Source organism: Leuciscus leuciscus (assembly GCF_965113295.1).
Source record: "Leuciscus leuciscus genome assembly, chromosome: 1".
NCBI classification, from domain to species: domain Eukaryota; kingdom Metazoa; phylum Chordata; class Actinopteri; order Cypriniformes; family Leuciscidae; genus Leuciscus; species Leuciscus leuciscus.
The window spans coordinates 53,657,270-53,677,428 of record NC_138725.1 but is presented as its reverse complement, the minus strand read 5'-3'; the positions used below and the strand labels follow the sequence as shown (position 1 = coordinate 53,677,428).

The 20,159-nt window shown below is 38.9% G+C and overlaps 1 protein-coding gene across 6 annotated transcripts; it reads right to left on the bottom strand.

Moving 5' to 3' along the window:
- Window positions 1–1,168: 1,168 nt before the first annotated feature.
- med25 (mediator complex subunit 25) lies at window positions 1,169–18,540 on the bottom strand. Of its 6 annotated transcripts, none has more exons than XM_082142432.1 (20): window positions 18,363–18,540; window positions 17,743–17,883; window positions 17,623–17,668; window positions 17,423–17,547; window positions 17,167–17,265; window positions 16,820–16,940; window positions 16,379–16,538; window positions 15,618–15,751; window positions 14,946–15,021; window positions 14,590–14,837; window positions 14,407–14,493; window positions 11,818–11,903; window positions 11,669–11,726; window positions 9,778–9,885; window positions 8,988–9,161; window positions 6,372–6,461; window positions 6,121–6,192; window positions 4,500–4,655; window positions 1,873–1,981; window positions 1,169–1,692 (listed from the first exon to the last, which is right to left on the bottom strand). In XM_082142432.1, the coding sequence occupies exons 2-20, from the start codon at window positions 17,865–17,867 to the stop codon at window positions 1,586–1,588; spliced, it is 2,181 nt and encodes a 726-aa protein (XP_081998558.1). In that variant the 5' UTR covers window positions 17,868–17,883; window positions 18,363–18,540; the 3' UTR covers window positions 1,169–1,585. The 6 variants fall into 6 exon arrangements, with proteins under 6 accessions (XP_081998558.1, XP_081998559.1, XP_081998560.1 ...); XM_082142433.1 differs by having other exon boundaries at window positions 1,873–1,978; XM_082142434.1 differs by having other exon boundaries at window positions 11,818–11,900.
- Window positions 18,541–20,159: the final 1,619 nt, after the last annotated feature.

The following is a 20,159-nucleotide window of genomic DNA, read 5'->3' as shown; positions in this document are numbered from 1 at the left end:
AGGGCGCGTAGAGCACAGTTGTTCAGCGGTTGACGTGACCTGGATGGCAGCGAAAGGGATGAGCAGCCGCCTCTGCGAGACAGAAGAGCCTCTATCTATGAGTGTATGCGGCGTGTGTGTGAAAGAGGGATGGAGAGAAAGCTTAGAATCAGATCCCAGTGTCAGCGTATCTTAGCAACCGTCTCCATCTCCCAGGTGACAGGGACTAACATCACTTCCTGTCTGTGTGAGAATGTGTGTCTGTGTACTAAGAGGTCTGCACGTGAAAAAGCACACAAAAACATGCATGCTAGTGCAAACGCTTGACTGCTCTCTGACCGGAGGCTGTTTAATTCTCCTTAATGTCAGCGGTTGGTAACTCGCATTGTGCTCCCGTGTTCCCATTACTGGTGCGATAGATTCAGAACATGCATTCCTAATGTGACAGATATATAGTAATGTCGCACTCAAAGCTTCATAATTAATGTCTCAGGGTGCACTGAAAGAATAAGCATGATGGGACAGTCACATTTAGTGATGGCCATAAAAACTGTTTGCTGATCACACAAAATGGTTAATCAGGATTGTTCAGTGTCAGATTATGCATATACAGTCCAAACTGATCCAAGATATCTCCGTATATGTGTGGATTGTAGTCGTACATTGTGTCTGTGTCCAGCCTGATTATGTGTTATGCCAAGGAAAGCGTGGCCAAGTGCTGCCATCTGGTAGAACTACTTGGCACAGGGGTCCACTGTATAGTTCCATGACATATTGGAGTGGTTAATTTTAACACTGTGACACCATTTGGCAGAATCTAGCGTTTTGCAACCTATCATTCAGTCTATTTAAGTCACTCGTCCGCCCCCATCACACCACTACCAGGTTAACACACAAATACTTTGCCTTAAAGAGATAGTTCATTTACTCGCCCTCATGTCATTCCAAACCTGTAGGACTCTCTTTCTTCTGTAGAGAGAAGAGAAGAATGTTGGTAACTAAGTCTCGGTTCCCTTTGACTTCCATTGTATGGATATTGCTTGTCAGCATTCAAAATATCGTCTTTTTTGCTAAGAAGGAAAAAAGAGAGAAATGCATACAGGTTTGGAACTTGAAGGCGAGTAAATGATGATCAAATTTTCATTTTTGGGGTGAACTATCACTTTAAGGAAGACCTTGGATACAAAAATTGCTTGAGAAAATTAAGTTTATTTCATTTTCATAAAACAACATTACTAGATTTCAAAAGACAAATTAAGAAAAAGTAAAACTTTCATAAAAATACAACAGTAACCAGATTCGATCGATTCATCTCGAGGCGAGAAGGGGTGTAGAATGACGAAAGAGCCTGTTTTTTTTAAATGTCTTGCTCTTCGGTCCCATCTGTGTGAAAAACCGTGTTACCGCTCGCATGATCCGGTGATAGGCTTGTGTTTAAATGCATCAACGAATACATGAGTATCAAAATAATGTCCTGATCTCTAAACGCCGATATTCTTCCCCTACGTACTTGCTCATAACTAAAAAGTAAAAAGAACAGAGCTTAGACGACTCTCGTATTCCATAATGAAACCTCTGAAGCAAAGAATGATGGGTAAAGCGGTCCTTAGATAAGGTCCATAAGAATTTCATCCTCCATGACGCTCGAAACTGAAGGCATCCCGGGATTCTGTGCGACTGGCCCACGTGGACCTGTAGGGATCATCAGTGGACCTGTGGGAATGTGAAACTTATTAAATAAATGTATCTAAGAGGTTTTAATAAAAAAAAATGAAACATAAATAGTTGTACAAACCACAGCAAATAAATGAAGTCTCTTACACAATTAACAAGGTCACAGATGTGATAAAAATAAATTGTGCTAATGATACCGTACTGGAAATGAAGTGTTACCTTGGTGAGGCTGCCTCCACTGAGCCTGCATCTGAGCGCCCCCTCCTGGTGCTGGATGTACCATCTGCTGGATGGGATGCATTCCCTGCATGCCCTGCATCCCACCCTGCTTAAGAGAGAAAGATGACATGACGGCATATCAATGCAAGCCGAACTGTGATTGGAGAGATGATTTCACAGGTATGAAGGGGTTAGTCACAATCAAGGGTGTTGTTTTGGTTTGAACATTGGGAGGGTTGAAGTGAACCATTTTAGCAGGATCCCCGGGCATGCTCCCTCTTGAGATTTATTTGTTTGTTTGTTTATTTATTTATTTATTTATTTGCGCAAATCTTTAGCCTGGCTAACGTCAGACCTCTTTCTCATTGAGACGTGGGTCTGGGAACCACATGTTCATTTTCTCGTATTTGAGGCGTGGTTTACGAATGCCCAGAGGCGTTTATTGGGCGCTACGAATGTCTATCAAATGCGCCTGTACGTAGCTCATAGCCAATCGTTTCAATTATACCAGATGACGTATGTAGAGCGACAGAAATTCGACGAGGAAGAAGACGAAATAAACTTGCGTTCTAAACTACTTAGAACACTATCTAAGGCTGCATCGAAAGGTAACTTCGCGTCTGATGCCATGTTAGATCTATAGATATAAACAAACTGCTTCGGTGTGTCGCATAGACGTCGTCATCGTCTTGCTGCTCCCTCCCTGTGATCCGTCTTCTCGCTGAGGCGAAAATCTGGTCCATAGAATCCAGGCTGCCTAGCAGCGTGAATAAGATCGCGCTGCGTGCAAGGCAACATGGGGAAACCCAGGCTAGCAAATCTTGTGCATTTGTGCAAATCATCTACACAGGCAAAGTTGGTTGATAACATAACTGCAATTAGGTAATAGCCTAGTTAACAATGACTTAGGATATTTGGTGTATTCTAAATTATTTAGGCATCTGGAACCTTATCAGTTTGACATAATTATGTACTTCAAAGTCCCATGGGAAGTCAACGTGAATTTACTTAACATTTTTTTACACTGAAAATGTTTATTTTCTACTCCTAACAGTTCATAAGGCTCTTAATGATTTTGGCTATGTCTGAATGCCAGGTTTTTCCTGTCAGTCATCATTAGAACAAAACACATTTTACACATGGGGAAAAACTGATTGTTTTGTCCAGACTTTAAAGTACTTGCCCTTATGACAATGTACCATAGTTCTTGTAATCTTTCAATTGTAGCATTTGTTACAATAAGGCTATAATTACAGGTAAGGCCATTGATGATGACTCTTTACTATACTTAGGCCAATGTTGACGTCTTTCTTTTTTTATAGATCTATAGCATTTGTTACGAAAAATAGAAACCTACACATTTAGAAACTATAGCTACAACATGCCACAGTTGTAATACAAATCTATAATCAAAAATATATTTAATTAACAGATCATCTATTATAAATTCTACAAGTTAGTCAAAATTGATCACAAATACAATAAAACGTGATAAATTCTAGTATGGGTGGTCATGAGTAGTTTAAAAAGTTTCTAATTTATGTCTTTAATTGATATGGCTGTTTTAGATCACGTTTGGCTTTCTCTATACCGTTTTAAAGTTGTAAATTATCCATAGAATTTAAAAGGGTCCCACATTTTATTGCCAGCGTCACAATAGGAACAGCTCGCGCAAATCTTGGAGCTTGCTGGTGAACAGTATAAGGTGATTCGCACGCCGCGAAAGCACAAAATAAATAAACAGGGCTTCAGTTCGGAAGGGGAACTTAGCACGTATAAAAGCTCAGAGTGAGCAATGTATTAAGAGCCTAATTCTAATGAATAATTATTCATAATAATTGTTATTGTAATTAAAGGAGCAGTATGTAATATTGACAGCTATTGGTTGAAATGGGTACTGCAGTCCAAATTCTAAATATTGGAGAGAGTTGTTTCCCCCGCCCCCTCCTCCTCAGACTCAATGCTCACGTGGGTTGCCAGATTGAGGACATGCAACAGAACCGAGCGCAATTGACAATGGAAGGCGAGGAGACTTGTAAGTTTATGAGTTGATTTATCCACGTTTTAATATGCTCCCGTTCATAGAGATTTTTAGATGGATGCCAAGGCTTTTTATGTCGGGTAGAATCTGTGATCTCTGAGTTTGTTTGCTGGTTTCCATGGCTGCAATACGCTGTGTTTTCCGCCAACTGGCAACTCGGGTGTCGAAATACTATTGGATAAATTGGCAATGTGCGGTATCGCACAGACCAAAACAAAAATGGACATTTCGACACGGAACGCACATTTCAAAGTAGAATAACTGGCTGTAGCATTGGTTTTCAGAGAAACGAGTGTGTGAACTTATATCGGCAAAAATATTATGGTATTTTCATGCTTTTGTACAGTGAAAAAACACAGCACTTTTAATAGCCTGGAGTTACTGAATATTTCAGACTAAATATTTTTACATTTTGGATGTATTGTATTTTAAATCATGTTTTTAAAAAAAGATCCGTCCGATTGTGACGTCATATTACGACCATTGCAGAGTCTGTTGAAATTTTGCATGCTCAAAATCTAGTGTGAAAGTGGCTCAAGGAAGTGGTGTGGAAGGGCATCATGTGCTATTCACTGCACACACTTACAGGTTGTTGGCTGAGGAGGAGACTGCGGAGCTGGGGGTTTGCGCCTGGGTTTGGGAGCCGGAGCATGCCAGCAGGAGCCTGGGCTTGAGCTTGGCCCTGATTGGGCGGAGCACCAGTGACTGGCGGCTGTTGATTACCTGTTGCGGCTGCTCTCAGCTAATGGAAACCAAAATCACACACAGTGATGAAAAAAGAAAGTAAGTGAACATTAGAAGGCACTGCTGTAAAACACTATATTACATAAGTGGTAGTTCTGTGTGAGAGAGCTGTGAATACAGACCACTGTAACTGTGTTAATGGTATTAAAGGGGACATTTTTTCCCAGAAGTCCACTTATAATACAAGGCAAGGCTTCCTGCATCAAATGCAGTTGTAACTTATTTGTTTTACTTACATAACCATTCTCACTCTATTATATAGAATTTAATATAATTTTATATAGAGTTTTGTTTGACACAGTTAGTAAACTGCAGTAAACTGGATATTCACAAGCAGAATTGTTTCTTCTAGGGATGGAAACCATAGGAAAATGTAATGATTCCAGGGGCGGAATAAATGCGATTCAATATTACATAATACAAAACAACGTAGTAGCATATTTCATGCATTCTTTATTTACTTGTATAAATAAAATACTACGACAAATTTCATCTTCTTCAAACTAAGTGTTGTCATAAGAACAGAAACTAAACTGACTGAAGGCTCAACAGCCTCATGTAAAACATGAGACACGCTGCTAGCGCTGAATGTTTTTGATTCATTAAAAATAACCAACTTGACAATCGGACTACATTGGTCTCGCAGTATGATTTGTATTCACTTAAAAGAACGGACTCATGAGAGTAATTTCTTCGAGAATGGGATGGACTGCATTGCACTGGTTGTGCTGTATGGTTTATGTCGGCTGCTGTCTAACTGGGAGTTTCTTGGACAGAATAAGCTGCAAAGCAGACCAGACTTCATGTCAATGTGACACTATCCTCTTTCTGACCTTTAATCAGGCTGTATCTTTAAGACATCTATATGTAAATGACTTCTGTTATGTTTGGCTAACCTCTTAGCATTTGAAATGAGTAACAACTCCACTGTCTAGATGCTGAATACTGAAAAGGTGTTGATATGTAAATGAAATGTAGGTGACTATGGCACATTTTTAATGACGCGCTTTTGCAGCTTAGTTTCATAAATGGACTAGACTTACACTACCGTTCTAAAGTTTGGGGATGAGCATGTTTTATTTTATTTTAAAGAAATTATTACTTTCATTTAGCAAAGATGTATTAAATCAAATGGGGCAGTAAAGATATTAGTTACAAAAGATTTCTGAATCCAGAAAAATGTATCCAGGTTTCCACAAGATATTAAACAGCACAACTGTTTTTAAAATTGATAATAAGTAATGTTTCTTTATATTACAGTTTTACTGTATTTTTGATCAAATAGATGCTGCCTTGGAGAGCATAAGAGACTTGTTTCAGCAATGTCTCCTTTAACACATGGCGCTGTTCACAAGATTGGTGCTGAAATGGCAGAAAATCAAGTGGTGAAATCCTGTGTTTGCAGGAATCGTGGTCCAGCGTGTGTGCATGCATGCGTGTATAATTGTGTTTCTGATTCTCACCATGTTGTTTTGTCTCTGCTGGTCCTCCATCAGTGTGACCTGACTGACGGAGGGCAAGCCCACCACCACAGACTGAGGCAGAAAGAGAGGGACAGAGAGGAGGAGACGAGGAGGGTTTAGAACAGCATGCACATTCCATCTCAGGCCGAGGAGAAATACAAACCGGGTGAGTGCACAGGGCAAGAGAGACAGAGAGAGAGAGAGAGCAGGGCAGGGGAGAGAAGAGAGGGGAAGAAGCACTGCTGGTTTACCTGCTGTTGCACGTTGCCATGCGTAACAGGGATGGGGCCCGGCGGTCTGTTGAGGAAGTTCTGATTGGACGGGACCTGTCCAGGTTGCATCTGACCAGCATTATTCATCCGAGAAAAGGACATACAATGAATTACTGACAGAATTAAAACAAATGTAGCATAAGTGCACTTCTCAAGCAAAATAGCTTTTTGGTTTCTCTGAAGTGTCCAAAAATGCAGTTCTTTTCATGATGGTGTATGTGTCTTCATTATCGTACGTTATTACGCTAGAGTTCATGTACATGCACATTTTCAAGTGTGTGACTGTGGCCTAGTTCACACTACTACATTTTCATTTGAAAACGCATTTTTTTCCTCTCTGCTAAAGCTTTTTGAAAATGCACTCCCAAATGGATAAATTTGAAAATGTCGTTGACAACAGAGGTATTCAAAAACAATGACACATTCTTAGTCATGTGAATCATATTGTACTGATAGATACCTATGTTTATACTGGTATTGTGTGCCTGTTGCTAAAGATATGTTTCAGTTTGTACACTCTTCATATCACAGTCCTGCAAAGACGACAGAAAATATACTCCCAATTGCTGTTCTGCGGCATGAGGGCAGTTCTGTTTAGACCAAACATATAATGGTGTGTGTGTGCGAATTGAACGCATCAGTAAATGGTGAGATATTTTGCTAAATAAAATGATCCTGGCAGAAGAATACCATGAGTACTTGATTATGTCTGTTCAGTCGGCATAATCCAAGCAAGCGTCTATGAGGGTTTTCGCATGCACAATAAGGTTAATTTGACTTTTTAGTGTGCAGTTTTCAAATGTAGGGTTCAATCCAAGTTATGCTCAATCCACAGCATTTGTGGCATAATGTTAAGGTGCCAAGTCAATGTAATGGTGAGATGATTACAACAGAAGTAAAAAGGGTCAGTTTGTCATTTTTATCGCCATTTTAGGGTGAAGTTGCAATGAAGTTGAAAAAACAGAGAACTTTACACAGAAAAGGTAAGTGATTTTTTCTCATTAAAATCATGTAATTTTAACGTTTACGATTTGGCCTCATTCCCTTACACTGTATGTCTCACTGCAACCCAGACATTTATCTATTTTTAAAAAGAGGGACAAGTTGAAATTATTATTATTTTTTTATATCAACAATGTCCAGGGATGCAAAAAAGGTGAGACAGATCTGAGGAAAAGCTTCATTGGGAATTTAATGCGAAAGAATAATCTCCAAATTCCACATATACTTAGTAAGTCTCACTGGCTCTTCCATTTTACTGGCTCTTTACTCAGAATATTCCTTAAGAGTGAAATGCAAGAATTTTTTCCAACAATGTCATGGTAAATCAGGGCCTTTTGTCTCAGGTTACCTTTAGAATGGCTGGAATGATCCTCGATTTTTCTCCCCTTTCAGTTAGTGATCATTAAAACCGTTAGCTGTTTAGCTGGCATGTTGATGCCAACCAGGACATGCGCCAGTGACACATGGATACAATTTTGCAATGTTGTCTTTAACCTTGTGGACCTTTGTTTTAAATTGCCAAAGCTACATTTAACTCGCAATTAGCACTTAGAAAGTGTTAATTTGAGATGCTGTGTGCATTATGTGTAGCCTGGGAAAACCCAGACAACTTCCGGCAAATTTAGATTTGCTCTGCAAGTAGTCTGGCAAAGAGCTCATTCAAGCCCATTTCTAATCCGTTGAAATCGCAGCACCAATCAGAAACGTTGAGGCGGGCTTTACACGATGACGATCGCTCTGATTGGTTTTAGGTCTATCCAATTGCGCCCAGAGGCATTTGAGCGACGTCCGTTGGTGAAGCGCACTCAACTTTTAAATGCATTATTATATTCAAATTGCAAACACATGAGGACAGTCTCCATGAAAGACCCACTGTCAGATGAACGTGCTGCTACATTTCTCTCCGAAACGGTAGGAAATTAAATTAGATTTAATAGAGGATTTTAACTGTGACACGATGATTGACAGGGCAGTTTAAGTGACAGGATGCACGCGACAGATCCGTCCGATAAAGATGACGAAGTAGTATGTCCCAAAGCTTGCCTACTTTTGCTACACATTCAAAAGTAAATACCTCTTCTTCACAAAAAGAGTACATACTTTTATGGCGTAGTGTAACTTAGGGACGCAGCATATGGCTTTACACGATGATGATCGCTCTGATTGGTTTTAGGTCTATCCAATTGCTCCCAGAGGCATTTGAGCGACGTCCATTGGTGACGCCCCTTTGGAAATGAGTTATTAATGAAGCTTTGCCAGATCATAACTCAGTTACTACTGAGAATGGTCTGGTTTTAACCAGGCTACATTATGTGGGCAACAAATGCAAAACCAGAGACACTCACTCACAAGACGCATCACACATAACTGGATTGATTTCATTTTTAAATAAACAGTTAAATAACTTTTGGTATTTTACACGTGAACATTTTACAGAGACAAAATTATTGTGTTAGTTTAGATGTGGATTACATCTGTGCATCTTTTTTGTGTATTATATAAACAATTTAACATTTTTATGCTACTTAGTTTGCATCATATCAATAACTGTGTTTATTTGTACTGAAAACAACACCATTTTGTGTGACTCACCGATCGGTGCTGCTGCACTTGTTTGTGGTTAGTGATGACCTGCCGAATACCATTGACGAATCCGCTTTGGTCATTAGGGATGAGTCCCATGAAGATCCTCTTCCTAGACGAGTACAGCAGCATCAGCACACGCACCTCACATGGAGCACTGTGGGGGAAGTGCACACAGCCAGCCTACACACACACACACATATATATAGATACACATATACATCAAATGATGTGCCAATCCACACATCTAGACAGCACACACAACTCGAGTGACTGGAGAGCTGCCTGAGCCAGCATGATTATATTTGAAGACAGGATTAAAATGAACTAAGCAGCTGTTTTCCAGACACAGATTGAACCTAAAACTAAATTTAATCAGTGTTAATGGTGATTCACTACTGACAGATCTCTTAGTCTGCGTCAAGGGATCTAGCTCCAGGGTAAAGGTTCATTTCAGACCCTTTCATTTTCAGCGGAAATGCTGGCTGTGTGAATTTGCTGATTTTTTTTTCATGAGACTTTTTTTCCCATAACTAAATGTGAAAATCTTTTTATTTTGCTGCAGTGACGCTTAAAAGCAGAGGAAGAACTCCCCCAAGAGGCTGAAGAGCATTATTACACACTATCACATTCTCTTAAGTAGTCTGCAATGAGAAATACACTAAAACAGAGATATATGCATAGGCAACATAAAAAACCTGTTCTATATGAGAAGTTATTAGCCTGATTATTCATTCTTGAACTGACTGATGTATCTTACAGGAGGAGGTTATAAATAAGATGCTGTTCATGTACTCACAAATCCATTTGTCATAATGCGATACAGTCCCTTCAAAGACTCCATATCTTTATTAGTGAAGAGAAACTGCACCATACGAGAGTTCCTGAACAGAGGGCCCAGAGTAGTCTATAGAAAGAAAAGACGACATATGGATCATTGTATTAATAACCCATGTGACCCAGACATTTGACCAACACTTCAGCATGTGCATTAGGATGAAATTAACAAAAGCAGTTTGAATGCCAGTTTAAAGTCAATAGAAGATTTTATTTAAATGTTGATCTAATTTAAATACATTTATAGTATAAAGTCAAATTATTTTTTAAAGGTATTAATTTGAACAATGAATAGTCTTTAACAATCTGTATTTACTGTATTTAGCTTACTGTGTGTAGCAAGGAAGTACGCATAGTCAAATGCAGGGAGTGAATCAAAAGTAGAAGGACAAAATGATAGAAGAGCAGGAGAAGATGGTGGAGAAAGGAGGACAAGGAGGAGGAGAAGATAAAGGGGGAGAAAGGTAATTATGAGAAAAAGATGATCAATTAATCAAGAGATGATAATTAAGGAAGAGGAGGAGATGATAGAGTAGAAAAAGGAAGAGGAGAAGAAAAAGGAGAAAATAAGGTGATGATTAAAAGGATAGTCCACCTAAAAATGAAAATTAGCCCATGATTTACTCACCCTCAAGTTATCCGAGGTGTATATGACATTCTTCTTTCAGACGAATACAATCGGAGTTATATAAAAAAATGTCCTGGCTCTTTCAAGCTTTATAATGGCAGTGAATTGCTGTTTCTGTTTTGAAGTCCATAAAAGTTACTTACGCAACTTGTGACGTCGGAAGTAGCGCGTCATGGCGTAGCGTAAAAATATCAGCAGTACGTCACATTACTCGCATAAGTTGCGCTTTAGACTTAAAGCTACACTGTGTAGGATTTACTCCCATCTAGCGGTGAAATTGTATATGACTACCAACTGAATATTACTTTCTAGCTCCTCCCATTCCGAAGGCGTTTTAACTCCTACGGTGGCCGTATTATTTCATATCTGCCAGCAAATGCGAGCAAATCTCCCTCTCGCATTCGTCACGGTGCCATTTTTTCATATAACTGATTGTATTCATCTGAAAGAAGAATGTCATATACACCTAGGATAACTTGAGGGTGAGTAAATCATGGGGTAATTTTCATTTTTGGGTGAACAATCCCTTTAAGTTGTTTTAAACCTGTTTGAGTTTCTTTTCTGTCGAACACAAAAGAAGATATTTTAAAGAATGTTGGTAATCAAACAGTTGACGGTAGCATTGACTTCTATAGTAGAAAAAAAATTCTATGGAAGTCAATGGGAACCATCAACTGTCTGGTTACCAACATTCTTTAAAATATCTTCTTTTGTGTTCAACAGAAAAAATCAACTCTTACAGGTTTAGAAAAACATGAGGTTGAGCAAATTATGACAAATTACAATTTTGGGTGAACTATCGCTTTAAGGAAGGGGAGGAAATGAAGGAGTAGAAAAAAGGAAGAGGAACATATTTGGAGGAGGAAAATAAAAGGTGCAGAAAAAGAAATGAGGAAGAGGAGGAAAAATATAGACGAAGAAAAGGGAGGAGATGACGATTATGAAGAGGAGGAAATGATGGAGAGGAAAAAAGAAGGAAGAAAGAACAAAAATTTGAAGATGATGCAGGAACAAGACGAAAAAGATAAAGGAAGAGAGGACAATGATGAGGAAATAGGAGATGACAGAGATGAAGAAAGCACTGAAAGATAATGGAGATAATAAAGGAGAACAAGTAGAATATCAACAATAAGGAGAACAAGAAAAAGAAGAATGAAAAGAAATCCTTGCTTCCTTTGCAAGCAGAGTAATGTATCCTGCAGGGAATGACAATGTTCACATTTACCAGGAGCTGCTGAGGGATGAGCTGCATGATCAGCTTCTGTGGCCACTGGTCTGTATTTCTGAAAAAAAGATACACCTTGTCATTCTCTCTGTGCATCTCTACCATTTATCCTACATTATGCAAATCTGGGCCAAACAGGAGTCACTCACAGATTCTCCCCTTGGCTCACTTGGACCTGGCAGGGCAGGGAGCGTGTAAGTTTTGTGTTGGAGTCCATGGAGGAAGCCTTGGGCTTCTGCGGTGATTGATGGAGACAGAGGGAAAGGTGACAGGGGGAGGGAAAAAAGGAGAGGCAGAATAAGATGAAGAGGTTAACATACAGAGTAAAAAGACTTTGCTGGCAGAGATGGATGGTGGGACTCAAGGCAGGAGGTCTCGGTGAAATAAACAACCGGTGTGTGCAACTTCCACAACAAGAGAGATCGCACTGGCAACGGAACAGCTGCTACATTATTATGTCAATCAAAACAGTACAAGCAATGAGCATTACATACATGCATTTGCCTCAAGAGCCCTGCAGTTTTTGAACACAAGAATATTTCCCCCAAGGAAACATGTCTGATGGAACCTACATTTTCAGGGCTCCGTTTAGACAGACTTGTTGACTCAAGCATACAGCTATTCGATTTAGAAAATATACCAGATTTGCACATCCTTACTACAAACCACCCTACAGTATCGCTGCAAAAGGACAGTGTGGATGAAAAGCAGGACTCATCTGCTGATTTGATTAAATTTACACAGCGCAGCTTGGCAGTGTTTGTGTTTGCGAATAGTGTGCGATGAGCTGTGTGAACTCATCATCCAGATGGTGACTCCGCAACAGGCCTCAGCAACGGAGCGTGCCGCCATGCTTGATAAGCACGCATTGGTTTGCTGGCATGTTATTGACCAGATGGTGATAATGACCACGACGTGTGCGTCTGTGTTTTTGTTTCCTGATCATTTGTGTTGACCCTTTGTCAAAACAAAACATTTCAATAGTCGACTGTGTGTTTGAGAACATTCATTGCTAAGACGCCCCCTGAGATGATCTCGTGGCCATTGTGGAATGGTCAATAGAGCTTCATTAATCTAAACAGAGGGCGTCTCCCATAAATCAAACAGAAATCAAGAAACATCATTGATTCCATTACAGTCTGTGCAAAAGGCATCTCAGGCACAATGCCCAAGGGTCACCTAACAATACATCAATGAAATGCGACTAGATAGCTTTAACAGTTTCAGACTCAGTGAGCAAATCAATCTTTTTCACACATCGAGAAAAGCCTACATTTTATAGGTAAGTTATGGGAGTCTTTCAGAGAGATTAATTGAGACACTAATTATGTCTCAATATCCAGTAGGAAACCACAAACAAAACACCCCCCGCACCCCTGGTTGGTGCAGGCAGTTGTTTAGGACACAATTCATACAACAGAAAGAGTAGAAAAAAATCCCACACGCTGTCGTATCTCGCAACAGTATTTTTAAGTATTATTTATATACTTTTTTTATTTAATACTACTTCATTTTAATTTTAGTTTACGTTTTAGTGTTTATGTGCTTTGTCCTTTTTTAATTTCTTATATATTTAGCTTCAATTTATTTTTATTTGAGTTTTAGTACGTTTTTTTTTTTGTACGTTTTTCATCTAATATTTCTTTTCTTTTCTTTTATTACAGCTTTATTTCAATAAAGAAAATAATTTTTTATAGCTTTAGCTATTGTTAAAAATAACAACACTGGCTTGTTATTAGCAACGTTAAGAAATGTTATTTATAATTTTGGGGCATTTTCTGTTCTTACTTGTACTAAACCATATAGACTAATCACAGTTCAGTATAGAAATATTACAGTAGCTAGGTTCCCATCCATATATTTATTTAGCAAATTGTGGTATATTGCCTAAAAAAAATGAGACGCAATCGCTCGCATAAAGCTTGCCAAAAGTAATGATTATAAATCAACCGAAAGGAGACTGTCTGAACATTTTGATAATTTATTAATAAACTAGTGTTTTTTTTGTCAGTGTCAGCTGCAAAGATGTAGTTGAAAATGCTGACTCGTCACCTCCTCAGTGTAGTGGACGCGCCCTTAGAGAGAAAAGGATGTTTTATACAGATTACAAAATCAAAGAGTATTTTGTTTTCGATTCGAATTGGTTCATTTAAAAGTAGACATTTCAAAATGTCTAGACATATTTCTAATGTCTGTGAGGCAAGTATACGCTGAGTTTCATTTTTGTGACACAAGATGTCAGAAAGAGCCCTCTGGTTGTTTTCTTTATTTTACAAAAGCACAACGTTTTGTTGTTATTGTCAGTGACACAAATAAAAGTAGACCTAAAAGAGTATTTTAAGTTCTTTCCGCTGTTATCAGGAAAAAATGACTGCGCTTGCTCCTCTAAGAACACTTGGATATTTGCCAATAAAAGAACATTTATCCAGGTTAACGTTGAAGCAAGCGGCCATGTAAAGTGTGCAAATGTTAGGCTACTACTAGGTTTCAAATGATAAGCCACAGTTAGGTTGATGAATGATAGGCAAACCTATGAATTTCCTGCCCAACCATATGGACCAGCTTTGTTACGATCTGTCCGTCATGGACTACGTGATTTTGCCAAATTTTATAATAAAAATTTGGTCGACTAAGCGTCTTCTCATCAACTAACGTTTGGTCAATTATTAGGGGCCGCCCTACTAATCACCATTCAGTATGCAAGAATTACCATGAAATCACTAGTATAAGCTTCTCACCTCCTGCCATTCTAGAACTCCACTCCACGCCACAATCTTGTTGGCAACACCCTGCTGTGCCCCAGCCGGAGGCGCAGGTACAGCGGTCTGGAAAATAAGAATAGATTGAAAGGGCAAGAGCATGATAAAGAGGAAGAATCCAAATGAAACCGTATCCACAGAAATACATTTCTCAAGTCTGACCATGCCAGGCTGAGTTGGTGGAGGTGTCTGCTGATTGTTGGGCTGCTGCTGAGGGGCCTGAGGAGGTTGCTGGTTGGGTGCGGGCGGGCCTGGTGGTGGGACTTGTGGTTGCTGTTGGGGCTGCTGAGGTGGAACTTGTTGCTGCGTTAACACTGGCGGTGACACTGTGGTAACTGTAGATAGGCTGGGTTTACCTCCTGATGGGAGAACTGGTGGTTGGCTGAAAGGAGGAGTTGGCATTTGAGGAACTGCAAACAAAACAAAAACAACTCAGTATATGGTGTTTCAAATACAGACAATAGGTAAAGCAGGAACACAGCAGAAGATCCAAGAAGCAGAAATAAAATTTGACTCACATCGACTCTTCTGCTGCTGACTTGCAGCTTCTAACGCCTTCTGTGCTGCATCATGGGCAGCGTTTAAAGAGGGATTCTATGGGAAGAGAGTGTGAGAGTGTTTTTATGTGTGTGTGAGAGTGTGTGTGTGTGTGTGTAACAGAAGGACAACAGTCATGAGGCCTCATCATTAGTGTGCACAGCCTCATTTGAAAACAAAGCCAGATCTTTCCACAGAATACGAATGCATTCATGCACATCTTATCTACCACTTAGATCTATTCAAATGAGATTATAACAGCTGTTAGTCTTAATCTTAAGAATCAAAATGAGGCTGTGTATTACCAATAATGTGCTTCCAATTAGGCTCAGAAAGGTTCAGAGTGAGTAGACTGCTCTACATCACTGAAGCAATGAGACAGAGCCAAAAATTAACCTTTTACTTCACCTGCCAATGGTAAGTGAACTGAGACAATTAATCGCTCATTAAAACGCCATATATTTTTGCTGTCCCTATTTTCCCTATGGCAAACAGTGCAGACTGGCATCTCACTCACAGCAGCATATACATTTCTTGGATCTAAACGACTGAGATCTACCATGATTTTGTTACACACACAGTTTTTAATTAGACCTTTAATTTAATTTAATGGAAATTAATAATTCTATTAATTTCCATTAACTGACACACACCTGGTATGGAAGGGCTGTGCTCATCTGAGGAGGAGTCTGGGCTACAGTGCCCAGAGGAGAATGGGACACAGGCAGAGACTGAGGTGGCAAGACAGGTTTAAGGGAGACTGGACCAGAACCTCCTCCAGGAGCAACTGGACACACACACACACACGTAACAAAGCATTAACCAGAGCAAATCTTATACTACTAGAGGTCTAAAGGTTTGTGATAATGTGGCGATATGTATCGGTGATGTGAACGATGAGGTTGAGTAATTAAAGACAACATTTGAATTTTGGGATGAATTAACCCTTTCAAGTTTGGGAACAGTCATTTTGATACACTTTGCGATTAGAACAGTGATTGGTTGTGCTGATCATCTGAAACGCACACGCTGTAGTCAGTGACAGTGACAGTGTAGGCATACGTGTCTAACATAATTCTGTCTTTTCAGCTTCAGAATCATGAATTTTTTTATTCTAGTGTCACCATTTAGCATTCAGCAGTACATTTTTGCTAACTTTTTATCATACGTCTTAGAAGTAATAAGTAAATGTAAATGGTTTAAAGTAGTAAAAAAAATGTGGCTTAAAGTATTGCGAGTGAATTGTATTAAATCGTGACATGAGTCTCGTTACGCCCCTAAATTATACAATAAAATACTATTTTATCTCATATTCTCCCATGTGCCAAAAGAGGGCTGTCCACCTGCTGACAAAAACTGTGGAGGATATATCACAGCACATTCATAAACACATCAAGGCAAGTGTCTTTCTTACCAGGAAGTGCAATGCCCCTGACTAACACCATGTGAAAGGGGTCTTGACAGTAGTCTGGGTGTGAGGATTCTGGAGCACCTGCTACCGAAGATGCTCGTTCAAAAAGAGAGCGAAGCGCTGGAAGTTTCCTTGGGGCAATTACAGAAAAATGGATCCCCCGCTACAGCCAAAAAAAAAAAAAAAAAGTAAATAAAATAATTATTATAAATTCATTAACTACATATGAGAAACAGACATCACCTTCTACAAATAAATGGCTCAGCTTAAAATTTGGCAAGACAGTGGAAAAAATAACATTATAACACATGATATTGTAGACTATGATAGCATCAACCAGTACGAACAGTATCAAGGCAAATACATTACATTATAGAATCTATCATTACATCAAATATAGGAAATAAATAACTGAACAAACAGGCAGATGCAATGCAGACTCACATCACGTATGATCTGGACCAGGCTGTCTGCAGTGCAGCCTGTATAGCTGACGCTCTCCACAGCCGGTAGTAAGTATGGAGGAGAATTACACAGCAGCACACAAACCTTGTGGGTCTGACCACTAAAGAGAGAAACAATAGTTACGTTTCCATCCACCTTTTTGTGCTATTCAGTTATCGACAAAGAGAAAATGCTTTAAAACAATGTCTGCTCTTGAGCTGTTTCCATACATAATTTTGTCTGCAACACAAATTATATTGCATCTTTGACATTTCAAATCTTAGTAAAATGGAGAAATAAGACAACAGAATTTGGATTCATTCCACAGAAGGAGTTCAAGAACTCACATTTGCTCCCTCATCTTTTTGAAGTCGTCAAAGAGCTGCAGGGCCACAGAAAGACCCTCAGCTATGAGACTGCAGCTCTCTGCTCCGCCTCCCATGAATCTGTGCAAAAAGCATCATCGTAAAAGCTGCAGCATTTAAAACATGAAAATCTTTAAAGCAGACATACACTCATAACTAACAGATCATCTAAACATCCAAGAGCACAATTTTATCTCTGAATTCCAATTGTAAAATGCAAATGTGATGAAGCCCTTACTGGATGCTGTCAATCCAAGAGACAAACTCGAAAGCTGAGCTGGTTGGAGCGTGGCACTGGACATAGGATTCTGGAGCACAATCCACTGTGTTGAAGACCACCAGTCCATACTGAGTGCCACCATACTGATAAAGAAAAAAGATCATTAGATCGATAGCAGTAATGAAAAGAGAAAGTGTAAACGGCTTCATCCAACTCACATCTCCTCCAAAATCAGTTTCAGCAGGTGGTCCTCCATTAAAATACCTGTGATCATACAAAGTAGGTTGGTAAAGAAGTCTAACAAATGTCAGAATGAATAAACAGGTGATGACTCTTACTCTATAGTCGGTAGTATGTAATTCTTCCGAAGTGATTCAAAATATGGACCAAGGTTTGCAGTTCCCTCTATGACAAACACTACATCTGAGACCTGATTCAACCCAGACTTGGAGGTGGGGTCCATATGGGTCACCTTGGGTCTGCAACCAAGACATTAGATCAGTTTCATACAGAACATTTGCTGTAAGCATTAAATAACATTATTGTAGTGCACTTGCACTTAATGTTTAATGTGACTATTGACTCTAAAGCGGTGTTATGTATTGTTATTTTGTATTTAACTGTTATTTTATTATCATGTCTATTCTAAAACCTAGGGTACCGAACCATGACATACACATTTGGCTGTGTCTCAAAACCTAGTCAAACGCCTACAAAGACATTTTTTTTGTATGATTCAATGATTCAGTCCGTGTTAAAAAAAGATCTGACAGCCTCATTTTGGCTAATAAATATTTGTTCTCTTCTCATCCAATTAAACAGTAAATTCGTTTAAGGATAATGCAAATACAAATCAATTAAAACATACAATATGAACACATTTAAGTCTTACACATACAAGTCTTAGCATGTTAGTTAGCCGTTATCCTCAAATGCTAATTTAGCTCATGTGTCTTACCTGCTAGTATAAGTAGATCTGACTTTTAATAAGAACAAAACGGACTGACACAGTCATTGACATTGATTATATGTACACCAGCCGCCTTTAGTTGTATTAAGAAAGCTTCATCTGAACGTTCATGTGGTTCGTAATGACAACAAATATCGTGGTTTACGCTCGGCAATCGACAATCCGGTCTGGCCTTAGATCCGGGAAATGACTGAGTTGGTGAATCGATTTATGAGTGATCGATTTTTCTACCAAAAGTATGTACATTTCAAACCCACCTCAAGCTTAACAAGTCATCCATCAAAAAATTCATTATTTATATAAATTCATTCATTATTTGTTCTATATATGTCTTTATTAGCAACCCACTTAGTTACTTCGTTTTACTTACCTAAACCTTAGATATTTTATCTATTTTTTATGTGATGTATACTTGATGCTTTTTGTAATGCGTTTTCATTGTAATGCACTTAAAGATGCATTTATTGTATGACAGGTCTAAAGCAGGCCTATAGGCTATTATATTCACCTGCTATGTCTAATCTGGCCACCTGCATAGATCACAGAGCTGAGCTAATTATTAATAGTAGCCTAGTATATAAAGGGTTTCTAATGGGCATTGCAACTGGACTTTACATTATTTTACTTTAATAAGAAATTATATATATTTTTAAATCTTAAATCTCACAAACGTATACTATTATTATTATCATCATCATCATTATTATAGGGGGCAAACAACGGTTTCTAAATTTAAGAGCAATCAACTAAGTAAACAGTAGATGTCACCAAAGTCAAGCATCCAAAAATAAATTACAAACAGTTTGGAACTGTTTACAACTGGATAATAGGCTATAGGCTATGTGTATATAGGCTCACTGTTTGTTTGTTTGTTTGTTTGTTTGTTTGTTTGTTTGTTTGTTTGTTTTTGACCAATAACATTGCACGTGGACTCTAAATTTCTATCCTGTTACCTACACAAGTCAGTCCAGTCTCCGCTACTTCACTGAATATCAGAAAGGAGGGCACAGGTAACAAGTAATTGGAGAACGAATAATGTTTTTAGGTCGGTGTGCAAACTGTTTCCTGTCCCCGTTGCTCTTTACTGCAAGAATGTGCATAATTACTCAGACGGCCCCGAGTGACCCAACCTGCTGTCAAACGAGAACAGCGAGCCGCGAGCTAAGTGGCCCTGAGGCTCTCGTTCACTCTTATTCCAACAATAGAATCTATTCTCCAGCGAGCAACGAAGAGCATCAAGTTCATCATATTTAAAACATCCCATGCAAACAATGCTCTGAATCAGTTTAACCCATTTGAAGCTATTCTCTAACACTCCCTGGCTGACGTTCTTCGCTTTTCACGGTCAGTAAACAGAGAAGAGGGTCCCTGGGGTTAGTTATGATTGTCCGGAACTTAGGGCCAGTGTCCTGTGTCCAAATATGAGATTTTTTTTAGAGATGCATTTACTGTGCTCTATTCCACATTTATCTCCGGGGAGTTTTCTTTTGTGGAGTGGCACAATTTGGAGGCTTTAGCTCAGCTGATCTAGAGTGGCATTAGATTTAGCAGATGAACAAGTAAACAGCAGAAAAGACAAATCCACTGATAATCTTTACTTCATATAATGATTGACAGCATCACACAGCCCAAATATTGACTAGATTTCCTATTTAATTATTACTTATTATAAAGGTTGCCTATATGTTACCTAAAACATGTTTCTACCCATTATAATAATAGGCTACAGGACAAAAAACCGCACTGCATGAAAAAAAGAAACAGTTCAGGTTTGGGGTTAGTAAA